At 41.7% G+C, this 25,594-nt stretch overlaps 1 protein-coding gene and 1 long non-coding RNA gene across 2 annotated transcripts in view; both read left to right on the top strand.

The window, feature by feature from the left end:
• Positions 1-2,014: 2,014 nt before the first annotated feature.
• Positions 2,015-2,881, top strand: LOC124795879 (fork head domain-containing protein crocodile-like; the record flags this gene model as incomplete). Its single annotated transcript, XM_047259960.1, has 1 exon — positions 2,015-2,881. A coding segment is annotated over one exon (867 nt), but the record flags the coding sequence as incomplete, so codon positions are not given.
• An 87-nt stretch (positions 2,882-2,968) lies between these two features.
• LOC124795134 overlaps positions 2,969-25,594 on the top strand; it is a 655,622-nt gene continuing 632,996 nt past the window's right edge. Inside the window, exon 1 of the long non-coding RNA XR_007016649.1 lies at positions 2,969-3,070. This is a non-coding gene — a long non-coding RNA (uncharacterized LOC124795134). The remainder of the gene's footprint in view (positions 3,071-25,594) is intronic.

The following is a 25,594-nucleotide window of genomic DNA, read 5'->3' as shown; positions in this document are numbered from 1 at the left end:
GTGACTCTGTACAGAGTAAAAACTGTGCTAAGATTTATTTGGTTTGTTACCCTATTTACCTTCGTGGTGCTATTGAATGGTGGGGGAAGGCTGTTGCCGTCACTAAGTACATCCACCTTCAACGTTTTTAGTGACATGCTAGAAAATGGCGCCACTGTATTGACGCCCTCAAAAACTAGGTGTTCGCACAGAACACATGCAAATTTCTCAAATGTTGGAGCTATTGATGTATGTCGTACAACTGTGACAGACCTGTATTTGTGTGATATGTGGAGAACATGGTACTTTTTGATGTCAGTTGCCTCGACAAAGACAACTGTTAACTAGGGTACGACGTTTTACTTGTTAGCCTGTAGAACCAAGATGTTTTAGTAAAATGTCGATTTGAATATGGTACTTCGTGCCCAAACTAGTTATCAATAGTCCGTTCACCAAAAGTAGATCATGGTGGTAACATAAATTTCATCAAATAACTGAAAGGACTGAATAAATACTTCAGGGAGTTGTTGCCGCGTCAGCTTTATCGGTCTCGAGCTTTGGAAGACTTCCTCTGTCCTCATCGTCAGAAGAGGTAATGCGTTATGTAGGTACTTGTGTCAGCCGAATTATGCATGGAGACGTCACGGAATCATGGAACTCCCATATGACACCAGAGTTTACGTCGATAGCGATGTTGATTTCATCAGATGGTGATGACTCACTTATTTATCTGTTGCCTTTCAGCATCAGGCACCCGTTTCCAAGCAGCAAATAGAGTGCAACTGCAGTCCCGGTTAAATTTCTTGTTACACATTCTGATTTCAACAGCTCCAGTGTTGGTAGAAACGGAGTAAGTGGAAGCATGGGTAAAATTTCCTTTTCATCAAATATAAAATTATGTTTTTCATGAGCCTGTGTGTGGTGACAGCAGATTTATCGATAAGTGCAGAAAATCATGAAGCATTTATTAAAGAATATAACCATCAGCTGTATAATCGAATGACGACGATGAAAATTTGTGCTGGGCCCGGCCGGAGACGAGTCCCGATTTCCCGCTTACCGCGAGCGGGTTGTCTTACCATTAGATTACACGAGCACAAGAGCTTGACTCACAGCCGGACCCAAACTTTCATAGGACTCGTGCATTCATTATGTATGTTCCCGTACAGAGGAGACAGTTTAATTGAAATTCGCTTGCCCGGTGTCGGCGGATAAATACGATATTGCGGTGCCTGTATTGTTCTTAAGTACGATGCAATGCTCCTTGGCGCATGCATGCATGTCCGAAGAAACACTGCAGCGTATTTCTGAACAACACAGGCACTGCAATACCTTATTTATTCAAGAATGTCGCCACGAAGATTACGTTCGGAAACTGAAAGGATATGTCGCAACTGTCGTCGGTGAAGTGACGCAATAACTGAAGACGTGAACTGGAAACAGTAGACGTAGAACAGCAGTCGAAGCGAAAAGATGCGGTGCTAGAACGGAGTGTGCAGCTCGTGGCGATGGAAGACGCGGGGCGGTACTGCAGCGGCCGTAAAGACGCGGCCCGCATTGTCTCCCGGCGCGCGAACCTGCCCCCTCTCCCGTCGCCCGCAGCCACGCCGCCGGTAATCGGGTTACGATAAAATTCAATTTAGATTTGGACGCGGCGCGCTCCCCTTCCTCGAGCGGTGCGGCCCGCCGGGGGGAGTGGCCTGCGCCGCGATTGGCGCGCACCGGCAGCCCGGGGCGTGGCCCGCGCCGGCGCGGCCAACGGCGTGGCGCGGCGGGGCGCGGGCGCGGGAGCGGCCGGGCCGGGCGCGCTCAGTCGGTCGCCGCCGCCGCCGCCGCTCCACGGCTCGCGCTCGTGTTGTTGTTGTGTGACACAACAGGGCGAGAGCGGCGCACAGGCGAGGCCCAGCCAGCAGACGGCGACGCTATGCACGCGCTGTTCGGGGACCAGGGCGCCTACTACCGGCACCCGGGCGCCGCCTACCACCACCAGGCGGGCGCCGCGCCGCCCCCGCCGCCCACCTACCAGTACTCGGCGGCCGCCGCCGCAGCGGCCGCCGCGGGCGACCAGTACCCGCGCTACGGGTACGCCGCCGCCGGGTACCCGCTGGCGGCGGCGCAGCACCACCACCACGGGCCCGCCAAGGATATGGTCAAGCCGCCCTACTCGTACATCGCGCTCATCGCCATGGCCATCCAAAACGCGCCCGAGAAGCGCATCACGCTCAACGGCATCTACCAGTTCATTATGGAGCGCTTCCCGTACTACCGCGAGAACAAGCAGGGCTGGCAGAACTCGATCCGGCACAACCTCAGCCTGAACGAGTGCTTCGTCAAGGTGCCGCGCGACGACAAGAAGCCGGGCAAGGGCAGCTACTGGACTCTCGACCCGGATTCGTACAACATGTTCGACAACGGATCGTACCTGCGCCGGCGGCGGCGCTTCAAGAAGAAGGACGCGCTCAAGGAGAAGGAGGAGGCGCTGAAGCGACAGCAGGAGCAGCAGCAGCAGCAGCAAGGGGCGGCAGCGGCGGCGCAGCAGAAGGCGGCCCTGGCCGAGCCGCACAAGCTCAAGACGGAGTGCGTGGTCGCCAAGGCGCCCAAGCGCGAGCCGCTCGAGCTGAGCACGTGCAAGTACCCCGACGTGAAGCCCGCCGTGCTCGAGCAGCAGCAACAGCAGCAGCAGCACGAGGCGGCCGCCTTCAGCGTGGACAGCCTGATGACGGCCGGCAGCGTGGCCGGCAGCGCCGCCATGTACCCGTACCACCACCACCACCACCACCACCACCACCAGTACCACGCGCAGCCGCCGCCGCCCGTCACGGTGGCGGCGGCCGACCACCACGATCAGTTCCGCACGCCGTGGTACGGCTCCCCGGACGCGGAGGCGGTCGCCGTGGCGGCGGCGTCGCTGTTCGACGGCGGGGGCGGAGGCGGGGGCGGCGGCGGGGGCGGCGTGGTGTCTGCGGCGCCCAGCTGCCAGCTGCAGCCGGCCGTGGCGGGCGCGGGGGCGGCCTTCCGCGCCACCTACTACCACCAGCCCGCGCCCGACTGCCCGGCCGCCGCCAAATACTGAGCGGCGCCTCTCCTTGCGGTAGGTCGCCGCGGCAGCCACAGCTCTCGCTTTTTGCTTCACGCCGCTAACAGCTCAGAGGCTCGACAGTTCTCACAAATATCGTGCACGTACACGTCGAAGATGAAACAAAAACTCTACCGCCGGTACCTCACTTAGAACCACCACACGAGACTGATTAACCTAAAAAGTGAAATGGTGAATTGGTGTGACATCACATTCTCCAAGCACTTCGAAATAGCAACATTATGTGCAAAATCGAAACAAATTGAAGAGGTCGATGGAATAAAGTGTTAACCCGAGAGAACATAATTTTGATTTATTGTCTGTTGTACGTTGGTTAAATTCAGAGACAAGATCGTAAACACGATAACAAAACTTAACTAGTAGGCAGTTCTCTCTAGCGATAACTACTTGTTACTAGCATGTGGTGTATTCTAAAACACGAAGGATAATGTGGTCAGACTAAAACGATATTAAGAGTTAGCAATTTTTACTGCTAACCCCTTTCAGTTCCTGTAACGGGTCGTCAATATACACAGTGCCCCCCTCCCCCCCCCCCCCCCCCCCACAAAAAAAGAAAAACAATCGACAGGTTCCATATACAGAAACGTCTAGTAAACATGCTCTCTAAAATGCATACCGTAAGAAATGTAAGCACTTGTTCATCTTCGATACTATGAAACAAATCTCCTCTACTGCAAGATCTTTCCTTTCCATATTTTGGGAGGAGGAAGTATTGACGTATTGACCAAAACAAGAGAAAAAGTCTAGTAAACATGGCATCTGAAATGCATACTTCAAGAACTATGAACACTTGTTCATTTTCGTTAGTGTGAAAAACATCTGCTGAAGAAATTCTCATAGCTCTTAAGGTACGCATTTTAGACCAAATGTTTACTACACCTTTTTTCTTTTCCAGGTCAATACTTCCTCCTCCCTAAAAACAGAAAGCAAAGATCCTGCAGTAGAAGAGAGTTGTTTCATACTATCGAAGACGAACAAGTGCTCATATATGACCATGTTTATTAGACTTTTTTTTGTAATGACAGTCGCGCTGACATAGACTGCGTGAAATATAGACTGAAACGCTGAAACATTCTGAGTCAGGTCAGACGACAGAGTGAAGCTTCTTTATTGAAAATGAACCGATCCATTGCAGATAAAATAGCTTGTTAATTAATATTGCCGTTAAAAAAGTAATAACTTTAATCACAGTACGCTCCAGCACAAACTAGATGATCAGCGGTTTCGATTGGCCAAGTGCGATCTGAAGATGGCTGTTGGTCAAAAAATACGGGTTATCTACTACTAGGCTCCACTGGATAGTATTGCGATCAAGACTATTAAAATTTTTAATGGTAGCCTAGTAATAAAAAAGTTATGTTACATCCAGTGGATTTTCTGTGCGTTTCTAACCGACTAGTCTTATAGAATGGTGGAGGGTTTTCACTGTCTGTTTCACAGCGAGACGATATATGTATAACGGGTCTCCTAAGAGGCGTCAGGCGCATTTCCTCGGGTATTTGTGGCAGATATTTGTAACCTCGTTTTTGCTGTATGTAGGTGGCGTTGGCACAAACAATTCCTACGTCCTTCATGCGACGCACTGTGTCAACAAAAAGATTCGGTTTATTTCCGATTACAAATAATATGATTTTTAAATAGGGATTTTACGTGCTCATTCGATAGAGCGCTCCCAAATTAGACCAGTCTGATATTCGTTGCATCGACTTGTGTTAACAGGGTCAGTAAAACACGAAAAATTTAAACGGCAATCCAGCAGTGGCTCAGTAGTAGCGCTGCTTGCATGGTCGGGCCAGGGCAGACCTATCCCTGCTGGTGTACCAGCCATTCTTCTTGTTTTACTGTCACTGTTTATACATCTCGATGAAATAAATATTGCACTAGACTAATGTGGGAGGGATCTGTCGAATGGGACGCAAAATTCCGCTTTAAAAGTCATTCTGTTTAAGAAGGCAAACAAACCGACGCTTTCCGCCGACACTGGACGTCGCAGGAAAGAGATGACGAGCACGAATTGTTTGTACCGACTCCAGATACAAAATGCAAAAATAAATTCCAGATATCTGCCAAAACAACAGAGAAAATGCATATGATGTCCCTTAAGAGAGACACAACCGTCTTATATATATCGTCAAACTGCAACAGTGCGCAAAAGATTTCAATATTTTACGATGTGGAACAGGGAAACGGTGTAACACGACATTCATAAAACTATCCAGGATAGTGGTAATAATGAAAAAAGTTATTTTATCTGCAATGAAGTGGTTGATTTTCACTGAAACCCCTCTATGTGTGTCCTGGCCGACAGGGTTTCGCGTCCTCGACAACAAGTAGTAGTGACCAGAACATTTCAATATTTTTACCACATGATACGTTCACAGCCCCACAAAACTTATGCCGATTGTTAACGTCCTGTGCTCATATGGGTTGATAGAACGCCCATAACAGTCTATAGTAAGCGATGAAATAGTTATAAAAAAGATGCCTGTTGATAGTTTCATTCAGTCAAGTAGATTTTTGATATGATGCCCATACTTAGTTAATTATAGTGCTTCTTTTGCATTTCTAGGTAGCTGAAAACGCAATAGATCTTTTCAGATGTGCGCCTGTCAGCTGTCATTACTGCACCATGCAATAAAAAAAGTGGTGTCCTTAAGAATTAACAGTTCCTTATATACACAGTTCAAAATGCAGAAAAGTATACATACATAGGCCTAAGGTGAGCAGTTCTGACTTTCATAGAGCATTAATTTTGAGCTGTAATTCCAATGCCACCCCTAGGACTCCATGCCACCTAGTGTGCTTCAACTCTTTGCTGTGAGACTTAAACACGAATCGTAGTTGCTAATGTACTCATAAGCCAACATGTGTTGGTAGACAAAATGCTATGCGTATTGAAATAACAGCTCACAATGAATGTCAAAAGGTGACTCCTTGAAAGCGAACTGATGGCAACCTATAGTCTATCGCTTTTTACCTAGTGTTGTGCCTTCGGAATTATATTCTGATTTAGTTCTGTGCATTAACAAAGGACATTCTTAGCTCTAAAAACGATCGTCACGGTGATATGTGCTGTCAGTTCGTAAGATTCGTGTACGCCGCTGTTCAAGTGTTTCACTTTGTAACTCTGCTATCCAAATACATACACCACATAGTTGGGTCTGTGGTTAATAAATGGACTGTTTCGAAAGGAACGACACTATTCACTTACTGGAAACTAGTCATAAAAATTACTTGCTTCTCTGAGTGTCATTTTTTGAACATTTGTAAAAAAAAAGTGTTCCATCAGTATGTAGGTTTTACTGTCAACAGGCCTCCAGGACTAAAAGAAAAATGTGAATGATAAGCCTTTAATTTTCAAATTTAAATTGGAAGTTTTGCTTGAGGTACACGCCTTTTGTAGTGTACAGACGTTCCTCGAAGTTGTGTAGAGACATTCACAGTGTTGTGTTACTCATATGTATATATAATATATTGTTTATCGTTGTCTTTTTAATCAGTATTGTGTGAAATATGTATGTATTAACTCGCTCTGTGAGCGAGTATCTTTATCTCAGATGGTTCCATGGAACCTGAGAAAATAAATAAAGAATAAGTAAATGTATCTTTCTGTGTTTTTGACTGTATATATAATGAACTGTTATTCCTACAAAAGATTAAGGAATGTACTCAATTTGACGTGTCTGAAGTTATGGTGATCTTACACGCATAGGGAACTGTTTATCTTCTCAGTTTTTGTTTCGTCGCTATTTCTTGTTCCATGTCACTTAAAATTAGTACTCACTTATTACCAATCATATTTTGTACCTGCCGCCATGTGCTTCTAGTATTATTTCCTTACAAAGTGTTTACAGCAAATCACATATTGTCACCTTATACAACTGTTGTGGAAAGCACTCGATTATACGCAAAATATATTACACGGTTCTCCGAATAGACGCCGTTGTCGCTAGCCAATTTTAGATTTACTTTACTGTACTCGGCATAACACGTCCGTGTATTGATTATCATTTTAAGGAGCTTAGCGTTTAATGTAAAATCCAAAATGCAAACACTTCAAAGAGACAGCTCTCGAAACACATCATGCAGAGCATAATAAGCAAAAGCTGAAAAGTGACTAGTGGATATTTGTTGTGGTCAAAAACTTAATAACACATGTACAAGTACTTACTCAGCACACCTGGAAATTTATACACATTAACATTTTACGTTATAGAGTAACTCAGACGACTGGCGTGTCACTCAATATCATTTGGCAACCTCAAGAATGTTAAATTGATTATTGAATGTCATTTGGCAAACTTAAGAATATTAGACTGATCGAAGACGACTGATGATTTTTTTAAAACGAATCTAACAAGGCGCATATGATGGAATATATTCATTTTTCAGTAGTTCCATACACGATTTTTAAGTAATTATTATGTAATAAGTAAAAAATAACATTATTACTTGGTCGACTTCTTGCATGACGTCTCGTATCAAAGCTGTGCTGCGAGAGACAGCAAATAAGTTTCAGTTATATTACAGTTTTGGCCCGAATCAAGGTGTCTTACGGGAAGTCTTAAGCATTACGGGCGCAAGAAGACAGAGTACGGAAATCTTCAGTTAAATTTTTGCTCACCTAATGGGCTGTTTTACTTCTCGAATCTTAAGACACGTAGTTTCAGTGAGTAAGTGTCAATAATACTTTGTTTTCAAGCATGAACCTAATAACGTTTAGCATAATTTTTTTTTTTTTACTTTTCCCTTTCGTCGCTTCTCTCTCCTATCTGTGGATTCTAATAAAATTTTCAAGCTTTTATTTAAAATATTGTAAAGATGAAAATCTGAAATGTCACAAACACTGCTCGAGCGTTTCTGTCCATTTGTATACATTTAATTTTCACGGAATTTTTAAAAGAAATGTTATTATTTTTTTCGTTGTCTGTAGCAGACACAGCAACCACACCACACCTGGTTATTTTCCCTGTAGCGAACGCTTATCTCAGTTTTGGTCAAATCAATGAAATACTGAAATACACTTTCCTGAGGAGGGCCTAGAAGTCGAAAGCCGCTTCACACCTAACTTTAAAATGAATATTATTGTGAAACATAAATACAGTGTATTTTAGTTTTTAATATGTCTAGGTTTATCCAAGTATCGACGGAATATTGCGTACATGTTTAATCGCATCAGCACAACAGAAAACTTATTGAAAAGTAACATAATTTTTATAGCAAGGAAATTCGTTCTTCGAAGTATGCTGGAAGCAAAGGCAATGATCCGTACCTGTGGGAAATGATTTCCATGCGAATAGTTCATGGTACGTGAATAAAGGTTATGTTTTGTCAACACAAATAATTAATTGAGAAGTGGGATTTAGTGATTGCAGCCGTCGTTCCTCGCAGACGCTGATGTTTAAAGAACCTCTGTACGGTCTGAAAAAATTCTACATAAATATTCAGTCAGATTTTGATAAGATTTCAAAGGGGTAGCAACTCGATTCCAGTTTTCAGGAACGTAAAATTATGCACTTCACAAAACGCAGGAAAGCAATGTCCGATTACTACAAAATCACTATTGGACTCAATCAACTCGTACTGTCACCTGGATGCAACAATTTGTAGGGATGTGAAATAGAACGTTCACATATAAAGTAGGTAGCAGTCTTCGGTTTGTTGGCAGGATACTGGCGCAATGCAATTTACCAAGGAAATTTCTTACGAAACACTCGTGCGATCCATCCTACAATATTGCAAATGGGATTACCAGGGAATATTAAACATATACAAATAAGGGCTGAACATATTGTCACAGGTTCTTTGGTCTACTGGAGAGCTTCTTGGAGGTGCCGAAAAATCTGAATTGACTTTCGAATATAGTACGCTATCAATCTCACTTAAGGCAAAATTTTGAGGACTAGATTTAAGTGAGGAATCTAGTGATATACTGCAATCTACTACGTATCGATCCCTCAGGGCTACGGAGATAGGATTAAACTTATTGAGCGCGCACAAAAATATTTAAATAATGAATCCTTCCGCGCTTCACACGCGAATGGAGCGGAAAAACCTCTAATAAGTGCTGAATCGAAAGTATCCTCTGCCATGCACTTCGCAGTGGCTTGCAGAGTACAGATGTAGATCTCCCAACGCCAGTTGCGCTCCGGCACCCCCAGCATTTGAGGCCGCCTCGTGTTTGAAGAGAATGTGTGACACGCGGTAACAAATCGGTTAAGAAGGCTTACACGCACGTTGCGTCTTGTAAACGAGAGCATCAGGCCCCTAACTCCGTCGCGAGTTTCCTCTTTTTCTGTTTGTTTTCCAGTGGCGCCCGTCACGTCCCGACATTAGGCGTTAATTTATAACTGACGCCGTACTTGCCTTATTTTAGAAGGGTGTGATCCTTCATTTCAAGACACAGATCGTAAAACAACGAAGCCTCTGTTTCCATAAAAGAATACATAATTGAAAAAGGAGGAAAGCCACGCACGCACGGCTTGCAGCACTAACATATTAGCTCCAGTTCATTTTCTAGTGCAAAAATGTTCTCTTGTGCCTCATATCAATTTAATAGAAATTCTTAAACTTGTAGTTTTTTCAAAATCTTTCTTTCTAAATGGTTGCAAACAGACTTATCGGGACGGTTGAAGGCGACAACAAAAGCATCACGAAAAGTACTCATACATTGAAACAAATTTCTTATACGAATATTTGAGGGACAGAGGGATTTCAGGCCGTTTTTAATCTATTACAATCTTTGTCTTCAGGTCAGTGATCAGGTTTCTACTTTATTTACGGTAAAAGTACGGGATTTGTAAGTGTGATAAGTGAATGCTGCTGGTCTGTTTGTAACGAAGTATATTCCTCGTTTACATGTTGCGAAGGACCAAGGCAGTGTGTATTTTGTCGAAAAAATTTGCTTGTTATTTGCCAAAACGCGTTGCTTAATTGAAACGGCGACACACAAACTACATGGAAGTACGTTGGTTAATGCCTACATTATTTTGTCTTTACATGTAAGTAGAAAAAAGGAGGGCGTACGTAATTTCCGCTTTAGAATATTTTTGTCTGTTTTTCTCTCACTTGTATCATTTCCTTCACGCTATATAGAAAAGCTTACTGCAAGCTTAAAGAACGTGGAGTATCGTCTTATGCCTCTTAGTGGCAATGCTGGATTAACTATGACAAGTTTTACTGTCAACGTTATTAGTTTATATTAGTTGTTACTTGGTGACAATACGTCAAAGAATAAATTTGTAAGTAATATATGGCGCACTCGGATACGAACCCAGAAGGAGAAACATACTAGACTAGAATAAACTGAATAATCCAAAACAGGACTGACTTCCTTTTTCAACTGAATATGTGTTACATGTCGCCAATTTCGCCTTTATCAAAGTACAGTTTCTTGTACTTCAGTACTTACCCATATATGTTACTCATCGTAAACTATAAGCAGCAGTTTTCATTTTATTCTGCGACTGGTAATAACACGTTTAGTCATCCACGTAGCTGTCTGTGTACGTAATACAAGGATTATTTTCATGGATTTTTTGATTGTTGCGGTTGCCGGTTTTCAAATTGTCACAAGTTTGTGAACAAAGAAACCATCACCAACAACAGCAAAATTTATAAATGACAAATTGTATCAAAACCTTGTGTACAGAACAAGACAGGTACCAACATGAACAACAGAATGTGCTGTTAAGTAGAATAAAGAGAAACCCACTGACGATGAAAATACCGGAAACGTAAAGGCGATGGGAAAATAGTGAACAACAAGAAATTGTGTTTACCTCAAGCAGAATCTTCAAATTATAATTATTGATCAAGCAAACACTGACGAAGGTAGGAGCTTTCTGAAGAGAATTACCTCATCACGAATGTACTGCAGTAGAAAGTTACCGGTTGTAATACTCGGCGTTAAATCTGAGCGTACTTTCTAAGCCATGAGAGACGATTGTTATTAATAAAGAAGCTCTGTAACAATTTACTCACTTTAACCCTTAAACGCTTTTATTTTGTGAATTTTCTGAGATATGATGAAATATTCCAACACAAACTGTCGACACATGCACAATGCCTCACAAAGACTCTTTTGTTTTTTTCAAATTTCATTACTTCCAAGTTCTCATATTGGCGTAATGGATAAGTGTTTACACAAGCCATTAACAGCACGTTAAATACATGAATTTTCATGGCGGTAGTTTCTTACTTGCAGCAACTACAAGGATATGTAAAATGTCTGTGGTGGTACGTCAACTATCCAAAAATCACTGGTACTGAAAAACTGTTCCAGTCTTCCGACAGAGATCTCGCTCCAATTTAAAGCGCGAATGGAGAACTGGAAACAAATATTCACGTTTCATTCCAAAACGTAACTCGTCCGACGCGCATTATGTTGCGGGATTGCAGAATAGAGCCGCGCTTGAAAAATGAGAACTGCTTTCATTTCAAGACATATATTTCTACAGAGAAACATTTAAATTCCAAACTGATACTACGTTGTGTGCGTTGTGTGTTTACAAATACTTTTACTATACATAATGCTGGTTTCTCTCATAGTACTCATTTCTACGTGAATAATGACTCCTAGAAGATGTGCTAAATGTCATATTAACACGGTTACTGCATTAAAAATAGTGGTTAGCAAGAAAACTTTCAAAATCAAACTGGAATTAAATGCCATGAAGTTGTTTAGCAACTGCGCCGTTTTAGAACACCACAATAGATCGCGAAACTCCATCGCGAGTTCATTGCAGGACAAAAAAATACTTTTATATTTTCTCTGAGACGTATTCAATTTTGCCCACAAGTAATACCGGAGTCTTACTAGTTAGTGTACCGAGCTGTCGGCAGATCCGCTGCATCAGGTATGTGATCATGGCGCGGAACATCATCTCCGTCCGGGTAAAACTTTAGTTTTGAAGTTAGGGGGACAGCTTTAAAATCTCATACATATGATACAGTTTTCTTTAAAACAATTGTGGGATTATATCCATAAAATACCTTTATCAATATCACCAGAGACTGACAGCTGACCGTCAATATAAGTAAATATAATTCACTGTTCCTGAGTACATGGAAAGTACCGATACTGTTTTATTACATTACAAACGATTAGTCTGGTCTTCGATTTTTCAAAAATTTTGGTATCTACACGGAGCCTTCTAAGTTTAAATGACTATCCACACAAAGTCTTCTAAGGTTAAAAGAGTATACCAAACTGAGGTTCATGGAATAATCCTTGAAGAATGTAGGGATGTGAAAGATCAGTTACGAAACATTCTTCTGATCGATTCTGAGAATTGTTGGTGAGTAAAAGGGTAGGGAATGACGACGGAACGATTTAACGAGAAAAAATGCCTAGTAATGAAACGAAGTGCTAAAATGATTGGTCATACCTTACGACGTGGGTCGTGGCTGAAATTCAAGTTGGGAGACAGAGCTAGATTCGAGTACGTAATTTAGATCTCGATGTCATGGGTATAGGAATGGACAATTACATCAAACCATCCTTAGGGTGGCTAATCAAAACACATATGGATCTTCACGTGGTTAAACTACCAGAAAAGATAGCACAATCGGTAGCCGAAACTGATACGGGTGAAAATATACATTAAAAACAAAAACGTCTGAGTAAACATGGGTCCAAGACGCAGCCATTTACGTGATTATTGTGGATGTGTGATTACGAGCCGTGACTGACTTATAAATGGTATTTAAGTTATGCTATTGGTTAGCAAAAATCAATTTGAACTGTAAACTATCTAGTTGGACTCCATTTTCATCCACGGCTTACCTTAACAAGAAATGTAATGCAGCTTCAGAACATTAGATACTGAAGTTTAATGTACTTTCCTATCTTTTAAAGCAGTAGTCATCAAACTAATCAAGTATTCGTGCGACCCGCGGTTCTCATCCGTATTTTCATAGCAATATGCGTGTAGCAACTAACAGCCAAATCCAAAAAGTCAACTAGCTTTAAGGGCTTCTTAATTGCATAGTTTTCCTGCTCAGTAACAAACAAACATATTTACAGAGACAGCAGTGTTTTAAGATTTTATTTATTTTACGGTGGATTCGGCCCTGAACTAATTGAAGTTGGCCGCTTATATCAGGGGCAGAGGGGCAAGTAGCACGGCCACTGCAGGGTTAGTGGGTGTGAGAGGGGGAAAGTTTCATTGTTTGTCTTGCTGTAATGACAACTCACGGGAGTAAGCGAATGGTACCGACGACTCGGAAGTAACATGTATTCATAAATGCGCATCACACAAACTGTCATCTTCGAATTCGGCTCTTATTTGTAACAAGGAACTTTAATTAAGACTGTTGCAATGCAGTACAGTGAGTAGAAGAAAATTAGTATTTATAACATTTATGAAAGTCTTGTGATGGTGTCTTATATGCAAAAATGCATTTAAATATATTTACAAATACTATTATCAATCAGAGTCATTTGCACACATAGTAAAACCAACAATACTTCAGCACGCAACTGCAGTATCGCACGTGTTACATCGCTGAGGTTGGAAGCAATCTGAAACAGAGAACAACCGACACTAAGTGTTCCGAATGATGCAAACGTCTAACGGTCAGTACTCGAGGGCCAGCGGCCAACTTACCGCACCCTTACATAGTTAGTCTTTTGGAACTGATAATATTCTAATTTATGTAGGTTACGCATTAATAATAATACCCGAGTACTCATTGTTGAGCAAAATAAGTTTGACAAACAGCGCGTTAAACGAATTGTTCCACTGTCCTCGTCTCATTTGGATGCAGTACAGCACAGGTTTTTCAAGCGAGATACGACTTTTCTTTTTTTTTCTTTTTTTTTCAAACAAAAAATAGGCTCTGAACACTATGGGACTTAACTTCTGAGGTCATCCGTCCCCTAGAACTTAAAACTACTTATACCTAACTAACCTAAGGACATCACACACATCCATGCCCGAGGCGGGATTCGAACCTGCAACCGTAGCAGTCGCGCGGTTCCAGACTGTAGCGCCTAGAACCGCTAGGCCACTTCGGCCGGGTTTTTCAAACATCTTCGGAACTTCTCGTGAGCCTTGACAAGACTGTGCAATTTGCGCCTCCAGTTCGTGAACCGTATGAAAGGTAGTGAGGCACGCTCCACTGTTGAGAGGACCTCAGAGAGGAAAATCGTGGGGATTGAGATCATGTGGCCTTGGAAGCCAAAGTACAAGTTTTGCTCAATCTATCCGTCTAGGACCATATTGGCTCGTTCGATATCGTCTCAGATCAGCAGCAAAATGTGTCGGTGTCTCATTATGCATCTGCCACATTCCCAAATCACGGGAAATAGTTTAAATTTGAACGCATTTAAATGGAGGCTTAATCGAAAAGCGTAGATTTCAAAAACAATTTTACTGCCTAGGACGGTATTTTATATTGAAGTCGGCGAAGACTCTTACGCAGAAATTCACAACTATTATGGAAACGACTTGTTTGCGGACGCATGTTTACTGGAAAGTTTTTGCCCGAGATAGGGAAACTACAGAAAGTAAGTTCCACATGCCATTCCATACTAACAGCGAGACCAATGCGCAACACGAATGGCGCTGTCAGCAGGGAGTAGGCCTACATGTTCCTGACTTCCTGCAGACAGTTTTGCAGTGGTGTGGGTAATAGATGTATCACAGTGGTCGAGTGAAATGACACGGAAACTGGAAAGGCACTCCAACACTTAAGTACAGAATCCGATTACTAATTTTGGAGTGTTTAGAACCTAGAATTTATCTGCTTTGGCCGTGAAACCGATTGCTGTCTTATCTGGAAATTCATGTTGTTATACGAAACTGTCACATCAAGCTCTTGGGGCGCTCTAGACTGGCGCAGCTAAGACGGTCAACTTATAAAAGCGGAATACTGGAGGAAAAGGTTAATTTAAAATTGGTACTAATCACACCTGGCTATATGTCTTCGGACAATTATTGCGTGAAACACGTCTCAGTTGCGCTCAGAGTCGCATTAGAATTCTGACAGTATGTGGACCAAATGCAATGTCACAGCAGCAGTGCAATATTGTCAACAGTTTGATGCAGGCCGCACAGACGTGGCTGATCTGGGGAGAAAGAAATTTTCCAGTGATGAAGCCGTCCACACAGTGGTCCTCGAATGGCTCGTGATCGAGGAGCGGATTTCTGTCGTCGAGGAATTGAACGATTTGTAGAACGCTCCGACCGTTGTTTACAGAGTCTTGGCTTCTACGTTTAAAACTAGTGTCTTGTATTTACGTCACTTTGACGTGTACTGCAGCATTAGTAAAAGTTGCTTGTTTCTCTCAGAGCCTTGAAAGAAACCTGTAGGTCAAATATAACTTACTTTTTGGAATCCCATCGTATTGTCTGCTTTCGCTATGAATTATAACACAATCCGCATGTGGTTCTTCCCGCACTGCATGTGAAAAAGATCGTACAGTGAACTGTGGATCACGGATCTATATGAGTGGTTAAGGAGCAGTCCTGAACGTCCTCGACGTATAGCATCTGTCCTGGGTTCGCCTCTGAACGGGGGCAGCATAGGCAGTTGTATCAGGGGCAGATGCAATGGCGGGGCGGACTAGTAGGGGCCGTTACAATTTGGCTGGTAAAGGCTGGCACAGACCCTACGGCTACAGCTGAAACGCCCTGCGGGCGCATTCTGTGGCTTCGGGCGCTGTCAGCCGCCGTTCGAAGCTGACGATGGGGGGACGCGCTAATCGGAACGCCTTGTTCTCGTCCGCCGCGGTGTGGATCTTGGCGGAGCCGATGTTGTGCCGCGCCTCACTCCTGTTGTCAAGGCTCGGGGCTCACCCAGGCGCGTGTTGTCCATTCTGTTACAGTGTGAAGAACAGGCGCAGCTCGCCCAAGACAAGTGTGTTTCTAAAACGACAGTACCACATTTCGGAACTAATTTAAAAATCCAATATACAAGTGGTACATCTGTTCCATATTATTTTGTGACAAACTTTTTGCTCATGTTGCCGACGTAATTTTGCAAATTATCTTGACACTAAACTGCTGACGAAAAGTTGATATTTAACAATGATTACCCTTCAATTCACTGTTTTACATTTGAGATACAAGTTTTTTTTAAGGCTGTGACAGAAACAAGAATAGAACGGTTGCTACATATAATTGGTAAAAGACTCGATGCGCACGAGTGCGTAAAAACCGCACAAACTCGCAAAGCCAGAAACAGTGTGATACACACAGGGCGATATCGCAGCGATAATCGCGCAGCAGTGCTAGATTGGAAGACAACGTGTATGGAGATAGGCAGAAGGCAGCAGGCAGTGTGGTTGTTATGTAATAAAACAGTGATTGAACTCATCTGGGTGAAACAAAAGAATATACACTACGGTCAGAAGCAGTCTGAAAAGCTTGTATGGCTCTTGCAGGGCAGGCTGTGGGTAGAAGTAAGTGTTAAGAAAAGATTTGATCCTTTAGGCCTTTTACGAGTTAATTAGCACTGAAGTTAGCCGATCAGGCTGATCCGATGCGCGTGCAAATTCAAGCGGCCTGCCAGTTGCAATTAGTGTCAGCTTTTCTCATAGATTAGATGAAGCACACGTGACTGCTCAGCCTTTGGTTCGGGTTAGATACTTACTACCGTCCCACTTTTGTGTCACTCTCGTTTGTTTTTAGGAGGCCAGGGAGGCAAGCATTTGCTAATTAGAGCTATTTGAAATTTTGTACGACCAGACTCGAGCAAAAACATCGAACATGGACACAAACATATATAATGCAACAGTGATGCTTGCGTATGTCATTCCTTTTTTGATCCGATTTTGCAGCAAAGCCCTCACAAAACTATGACACGCGCGAAACAATGCTGTTCTTTGCTTGATATTGTTGTTGTACTTCTTGCGAAACATATCTCATATTTCAGGGTGTTTATTCACCTCCTCATTAAACAGCTCCACATCCGTACCGGCTGCGTCCACGGCAGGCTGACGGCAGCTATTCCTAAGGTTCCGAAACGTCTGTATTGTCCTGTCCTCCTAGTCAGCGAAACCGCTGCGAAGCAACAGTGTAGTTGGCGAAACAATTCACACACAACGCCCCCGCAACTTGTTCACGGCTTCCTGCCGTAGTTGTATAGCTCCATTAATTCACACCTAATGCTTAAACGAGCGAGGAAATGACGTAGTTAGCTCGATGTGATAAATCGCTTGTGTGCATTGAGCCTTATATGACACGTCCTTTGCTACTAGTAGTTGCTACGGTCAAGCGACATGTAGCTAGGTGTGTTTAGTACCAATTTTAAATTATCCTTTCCTCCAGTATGCCGCTTTTATAAGTAGACTCTCTTAGCTGCGCAGATTTAGAGCACCCAACAGCCTGATGTGACAGTTTCGTATGACAAAATGAATTTCCGGATAATACAGCAATTGGTTTCATGCTGAAAGCAGATAAAACCTAGGTTCCAAATACTCCAGAACTAGTAATAGGATTCTGAAGAGTGAAATGTCATTGAACTAGGATACAAATTAATATAGCTCCATTTGAAAAAGAGATTTTTATACAGTTATCTCTCTAACTGATATAGCTATGAAAACTATAGGTCATTTAATCAGAACTTTTTCACAATTCATCTAGGTGGAACGAAGTTACGATATCTTAACTGGCACCAGACATATTTGAGGTAAACAGTTTCGCTGCATCACGCCTAGTCTGAAAGGGAGAATAACACCGAAGTTTAAAGACTATAGTTAGCGGGAAGAGATCTGTTCGGATGTTATAAGAAGAATGATAGCCTCATCTGAACTCCTTTAGTCTCACTTAAAGGCCGGCCGTGGTGGCCAAACGGCTTTAGGCGCTTCAGTCTGGAACCACGCGACCGCTACGGTCGCAGGTTCGAATCCTGCCTCGGGCATGGATGTGTGTGATGTCCTTATGTTAGTTTGGTTTAAGTAGTTCTAAGTTCTAGGGGACTGATGACCTCCGATGTTAATACCCATAGTGCTGAGAGCCATTTGAACCATTTAGTCTCACTTAAAAGTCTTGTATCCGCATCCTTGGTCACTAAAATTTTGTAAACCATTTTAACTCGTTCAGTACGCTGGAGCTGTAACGGTACAATTTCTCCTGGTTTAAATTTTCGTCTACTGAAGTCAGGCTTGGTAATTTACGTTCCATTGACTAAGAATGTACAGGCCGATGATCACCACATTTTAATACGTCATAGGCTGTCATATCTTATTATTCCAGAATGAAATTTTCACTCTGCAACGGAGTGTGCGCTGATATGAAACTTTCTGGCAGATTAAAACTGTCTGCCGGACCGAGACTCGAACTCGGGACACTTGCTAGCGAAAGACAATGGTCCTGAGTTCGAGTCTCGGTCCGGCGCACAGTGTTAATCGTCAGGAATTTTCGTATTTTATTATTTTATTATTGTTAGGTGCGATTAGACCGTATCCGATCACGCAAAAATATTACGTTTCAATCTTCGGAGTTTTCACAGAGCTCTCATTATTTCTCCCTGAATTCTTTTTCTGTCTTCAGTCCACTTCGTCCCTGGTTTGGTGGTGACTTCTTTCCCTGGCGATACTACTCATCTGCAAATTTTTTAGCTGTATAAGTATTTGTTGAAAATGTCAGGTGGGCCTATACGAGCCTGAAGGTTTTCAGTTATACTATGTACGTAGCAATTTTGTGAGTGGGTCTTGTCCTTAAGAGTGAATATGCACGTAAAGTTTCAGTCTTCTTCTTCTTACCTCTGCCGCGACATTTGATAGTTTTATAGTTGTTTTTCGGGTTTATAGTCTGTATCCCTCTTTTGTTGTTTCGTTTCCGAGTATCTTTATTAGAATTTTGCGTTCTTTTTTTTTTATGTATTCCAGAACACCTTTCCGCTAGCGTACAAAACTGCATGCTTGATAACTATGTTATAGTGTCTGATTTTTACGATACTATAGTGCCTGTGTTGTTAAGAAGTAGTGTTCCTTCGGACATGCATGCATGTCGTGCACGGATAGCCAAAGCGGGCAACGCGACCGCTCGCGTGAAGCCCGATATCCGGGTTTGAGTCCCGGTCCGGCGCAAATTTTCACTGTCGTCATTCTCTTGTGCAGCTGGTGGTTGTTCGTATTCAAAATTGCGAATATATTTCGCGTATTTCATAATGGCTGTAGTCACCGCAGTACCTATTCCTTCGGACATGCATACGTGTCTGAAAGAAAGCTGCACTGTCCTTCTTAACAAAAAAGGCACTGTAATATTGTATTTATCTGCCGAAAACGGGCAGCGACTTTTAATTCATATATCGTCACAATTATACAATGTGTGTGGGAGTACAGGGTGTGACGACACATCGAAGTTTGGGTCTGGCGGTGAGTGGTGTACGGTTAGCCAAAGCAGTTAAGGCGACCGCTCACGTAAAGCGAGAAATCCGGGTTCGAGTTCCGGTCCGGCACAAACTGTCATTATCGTCATTCTCTTATACAGCTGGTGGCTGTTCGTATTCGCAACTGCAAATACAGTTCATGAATCATTTTGTGTGTGTGTGTTCATACATTTTTTTGTTGCTGCGGATGTTTTAGGTTTTATCGTAAGCACTCGTAAGTTTTTGCATTCGAATTTTCTGTGCAACTTTCTTCCTCCCTGTCGATTGACGAATTTCGCCTGGATACCAGAAGTATGAAACTTTCTCCATTTGTCCATATTTTATAAGCGTTTTTTGAGTGGAATATTTTGAGCAGATGTTCTTAACTCTGTGGAAGGAGATTTGGAGACCAACTCTTTCTGGACATTCCTTGCGAGTTTATATCTGTTTAATTGCTGTTTTCTCGTTGTCTGCTACTATTGCCAGACCATCTACGAAATCTAGGCAAGAAATGTGGATGTCAGTTTCAGGTCTTCCTAACCGTGTGTATTTCCGACGGTTTTGGTTTTTAAGTTCTTCTTCCTACTATCATGTTTTTGATGAGATGCATTCCACGAATTATAGCTTTCTGTCGTACTTACTGAAACGGGTTCGTTCTGCATGAAATTTCCGCAACATTGGGAAGTCAGATGAAGTGTTAAACGTTGTCACAAATTGCATCGCATTTAGATAGACATGTAGTTTATTTAACAAATCTATGCTAACAGAACATAACGTTACATCATGTTACGTTGCTACATCTCTTAATGTAATAAGTTTTGCATTGTGTATTTGTGAATTTATTGGTGGATTCACTCATTTTATAGCGAAAATTACTTATGATGTTTGTGAATGTATGTGATCCGCAAATAGGAGTCACACAATGAAGCGAAGTTCCAATGGATAGAGTATTATAGAAGAGCTTTCAGTTGGCCTTGTGGCAGCTTTCGGCAACTGTTTAAGCTAACTTAGGTACTGCAAACGAAACAAGAATGACTCAGACGCAAGGCAGTTGCTGTTAGGGTAGAAACATGAAGGACGCGTAATTGTGCAAAAACAGGAGAGTATATCGCCATTTTAGCCTTCGCAAGTGTCAGTACCACATCTTTCCTCTACAGAACGCTGCAGGTTGAGGCCAGTATATTAGCACTCGGGCTCGAATGGGAAAAAATTGTAATACAAAGCAATAATGATTATTACTGCATGTAATGAAAATAGATAAAAACCGTAACACTGACACAGTCCTCTCACTTTTAAACAAAAAGTAATAATTATTACGGTTATCCGTATATATGTCGGCGTATATCCGAATCGGCGCAGTCTATTATCCGCAAAGGAGTAATTACTGCGGAAAGCCGTGCGACATACGCATCTGCGCAGCCTCTATTGATGGGGTTATTCACGCAGTATTAAGTGCGCGAACAGTTTGACTCCCTTTCGTAGGAAGCACAACACGGAAGGAGTGCTGCAATGATTGCCATCACACGCTTTTCTTTATCGGACAAAACATTATCGTCCAGTTGTAAGTGGTTACCTGTACACGACGCCATACCGTGTATGTGAAACCCCTTACCTCCTTTTGTATTCTGAAGATGAGTTTATTCGAAACACGTAAACAACGTTGGTTTGTTTAACATCAAGTGACAAAATTTTTCTCCAGTGATCATAACGGCAATGTATAAATAAAAAAAAATTACATTTATAAAATGGTCGCATGCTTCTTACGAGGCTTTATGTCACACCTCGAAAGCTACATTAAGAACATACCACAAGAAGGAATTGGTTTGTGGGACGTCTCCCTCTGCGGCCAAGTTATCATTGCACTGGAAGCAGAAAACTAGTATCAGAACCCATAAAATAGAGTTTTGAGGATTTTACATTTAGTGGATGAAATGAACTGAAAATATTAGGTTAAACAGGAAATCATGAAGAAACGTATATGTTCGGTAGTGACGCTCCTACAAGATAGCTTCCCGTACGTAATCCAGTATATACCATTTCCAGAGACCAGAAATGCTGTTTACACTTCTTACTCCTACGCTACTCTTTAACTTGAACATTTGAGACACAGCGTATCAAATGGTTATTAATCGCTCGAGGAAAATACCTCTATATAATACTTTCATTTGGTAAATATTAATTGCCGTGAAGAACAAATCAGAATTTGATATCACCTTTGTTGGAAGAAATTCAAGATAGAAGCTGCATTATAGGCCCAGACCATGCTAATATTCTAGATGTCGCGATTTATGCACAGCTTGGTCAATGCGTTCTTCATATACAACACCGCCAAAATAACGTTGCCTCGAGAACTGAAAGAAGATTCATAGGAAGCATCTTTGACACGCTTTACTCTGCATTTTTGGACAAAACTTAGTACTACTGTCCATCGTCTGATCATTGTGAAACTGAACACGAGAGCAAGCAAATAATTTTGAAACTCGTAGTAGGAAGGAAGAAGAAAGTCTTATCAGAACTGTTATTTTCAGTGGACCAAAACGGATTTTATTAATTTTTCTAGAAAGTTTCCGTATGTGTTACGTGCTCACTAAGTAGTCACAAAAACTACCAGGCTAACATACGATTTTGATAAATTTATGTTTTTTTATGGAGATAAAGTGTTGCTATTTCATGGAAGAACCCTGCTTTCGTGAATAATGCCTTAGCGGAAAATGCTATTGCTACATTATTTGAAGCATGAGCTTATAGATTTTCAGTCTTTTTTGTCGGTTCGAGCCTGAAATACTACCATGCACTGCCTCTTTTTAATTCGGAAGATATTGTCCATATTTCCGCTGTCGGTAATACCGCAGTATAGACATAGAATACTTTGAGATCGGCGGAATTTGAGGTAAAACCAGGTCTTCCGAAACGCTAATCCAATCATCAGTTAGGCCACTCGATACTTATGTTACAAGTGAAGTGTTAAAACTCTTTTCCGCCAAAACCGTCATGTCGTTCATTTCCAAGTGAGGAAGTTAGTCTTTGAGGTACAAAACTGTATTTCACTTGCAAGTGTATCCCTGGCAAATAAATTCAAACCCACTACATAGTGGTAATTAGAACACAAGCTGTGAGTTAAAACAAATGATAACAACACTGCGTATGCTTATGGATAGAGGCGTTTTTGTCAATATGACGCCAAGAAGGTTGTTTTCTTTCTGCTTAAAAATATTTGTGCGTAGAACATTCATTTAGAGCATTGGAAATGTTTGGACATTAAAATATATTTTTTAAAGTATACGAGTATTTCTGACAATCATGTTCGTAAAGACCATAATTAAAGTAGTCATATGAATATCGTTGAAAAACAGTGGACAGCAGGACATAAAATTTTGTGGAACATTTCTAATGAATATGGGAAGCAATTTTACCACCAGACACAAATGTCAGGGTGTTAGTATTGAAATGCACGCCCGCTTTCTTTCCTCATCCTTCCCTACATCCGAACTTGTACCGCATCTCTAATGACCTAGTTGTACACGGAACGTTAAACTCTAATCGTTCTTCCAGCAATTCGTATATTACTTTCTACTATGTCCTTCCCCCATCACAATAACTCAATTTTTTTTCTAGAGTAGTGGTCGAAAGTCTGTTATGTCTAAATATATGCCAAAAAGTGTCACTTTGTAGTAGGTGAATGTAAATGAAAAAATTACGAGTTTTGATGCAAATGTATTTATATTATTCCAAATTGCGGTTAAATTGCAGTATCACTCTCTTAAAGTCACTGTCCACAGTGTCTTTTATTTGGTTTAATGTTAGTTTATTTGTGTTATATTAGAGGCAGTTTTTTATTTTGTTTCGATTTATTTCTCTACATTGTGGTCTTTGATGGCGATCACCGTACAGTGGCACTGTAAGCAGGGATCAAGGCTGGAAAGTAAAGGAAAAAAGCCATTAAGCCATTTAGAGTTTTAGGATTCGCAGGTTATTTTACGCCGATAACTCATTGGGTGTGAATGAAAAAAAGGGGTGTTTTACGCGTTTATTTGACGTTCATAACCGGTTTTGAGCTGACATATCTCTTCCTCTTCAGGTGGACATTCCGATTACAAAGATAAAAGTCAGATTTTGTGCAAAGTTAATATCATTCGGCGATGAAATCATTTGGCTTCGCCTAATAACATTATGCCTAAAATTGTAAACACAGCTGTGCCACCACTCTTTGTTTATTAACTCTTATAATTATGAACCAATGATTAAAAATGGGTGTGATTATTGAAGTGACACAATCTCGTATGCACAATTCTCTGTGAAAATGAGCATATGGTATTTGATTATGCAGTTACATTTTATGGAGCCTAATGTCGTGTGGAATACGAAGGTCACCAACACCACACTTTGGTGCGCATTAATAGTGGAAGTGTACCACAACTGACTTCTCCTACAGCTCTAGTGCATTAAGTTTTTCACCGGTGAAAATTCGTTACTCAAAAGCAGAGTATTTCAATGCTAAATGACGCGTGGCCCATACGATAACTATCTTCGCTACTCGTAGCTAACGCTCCATTTGAAGAAGACGCATTTCGGTTTGAAATCGCTAGAAGGAAATTAAAATAAAACGAATAACATGTAGTATTGGTTTCATTCAGAGAATACCAACGAATGCATTCATGAAATGAAAATAAATGAGATGCAGACAGTCCACAACGGCGGTAGCGTGGTTCATTTTGTCCCTTACGATGGAATAACGCAGCAATTGAGGCTAAGTGGAAAGCAGGTCGAAAGCATAAATAAACATTTTATTTTCCTATGCTCGTATTTGGAACTTTATTAGTGCAGAACAGCAATGAGCGCATTTCTTTTAACAATACAGTTTAGGGGGCCAAGGCGGCCGAGCGGTTCTAGGCGCTTCATTCTGGAACCGCGCGAACTCTACGTAGGAATGATCGGTGGTGTTCACGAGTCAATAGATATGAGTAAGTAGAGAGGCACACATCGATTTTTGTTTGTTTAGAACACGCTACGGTCGCAGGTTCGAATCCTGCCTCGGGCATGGATGTGTGTGATGTCCTTAGGTTAGTTAGGTTTAAGTAATTCTAAGTTCTAGGGGACTGATGACCTGAGATGTTAAGTCGCGTAGTGCTCAGAGCCATTTGAACCATTTTGATCAATACAGATTATTGGAGTCAAATGCACGCACAAAATTTTAACAGTAGCTAAATCAGTTTCAACAGATCGTTTTCTATTGCCCATGGAATTATACAATCTATTGGTAGCAGTTATGCACATGTGGTGCCACTCAATGCATTTCGAAGCAGCGTTAGGCCAAGAATAATTCCGTGTCCTATTGTAAATGACTGATAAGTCAAAATTGCTTCAGCCACTGTAATACTTTATGGAAGTATCTGATCGTACTAAAGTTTATTATTAAAATTTATTTTATTTGTTATTTGATAGACGCATTACAATATTGGCAAGCGAACGTTACAGTGGGATTTCCACGGTCTTGCCTTCCTCTTTCTTAAACGGGAATTTATTGTACAAAAGCGAAATGGAAGAATGCATAAGAAACATAGTTTGATAAATCTAAAGTTTTGTGAAATAATACTTTGGTACTGCTTCCAGCTATCTATAAGGGAAAGAGCAGAAATTAGCAAAATGGCATTAAAAATCCACCACTATATTATGTGGTGATAAGCTTATTGTAAAATAATTTTTCTCAAACAGATCAAGATGTCAAAATAAGTTTTTCGGCAAGTAAGGTTAAGCTAGAGAGGAGTAGATTTCTTTGTATTTAGCACTGGTTACTTTCTCATCTACTGAAATAATAAAACAAAAACTTTTCATAAACGTTACATGTTATTTAACAGCTTGCGATAGCCATAGAAAATGGAGAGTATTGTGATACACACTACCACAACCGTATCTGTTTCTTCAGAATAAACGGTTAATATTTCCATGCGAGGGCGAATTTTGCTGACACAGTGTAGATGCAAATTCATCTACGATGTTTTTATGGAACTGTAGGCGAAACAACTCTATGCCGATACTTGTCTGCCTCAGAACGTGTTTGCGTGACACTGTTTTATCGCTACACACTCTCATACAACTTAACATCTACCGTCCCAGCCAGAAAAGAAAGTGAGCTAGATACGAGTGAACTTAACGTGACTATTTGTTTGGTAATAAAGCATGACTAAACATGGATTTCAG

Source organism: Schistocerca piceifrons, chromosome 4 (genome assembly GCF_021461385.2).
Source record: "Schistocerca piceifrons isolate TAMUIC-IGC-003096 chromosome 4, iqSchPice1.1, whole genome shotgun sequence".
Classification (NCBI taxonomy): Eukaryota; Metazoa; Arthropoda; class Insecta; order Orthoptera; family Acrididae; genus Schistocerca; species Schistocerca piceifrons.
Note: the sequence above shows the minus strand (reverse complement) of the source record. Positions and strands in the feature narration are given on the sequence as shown.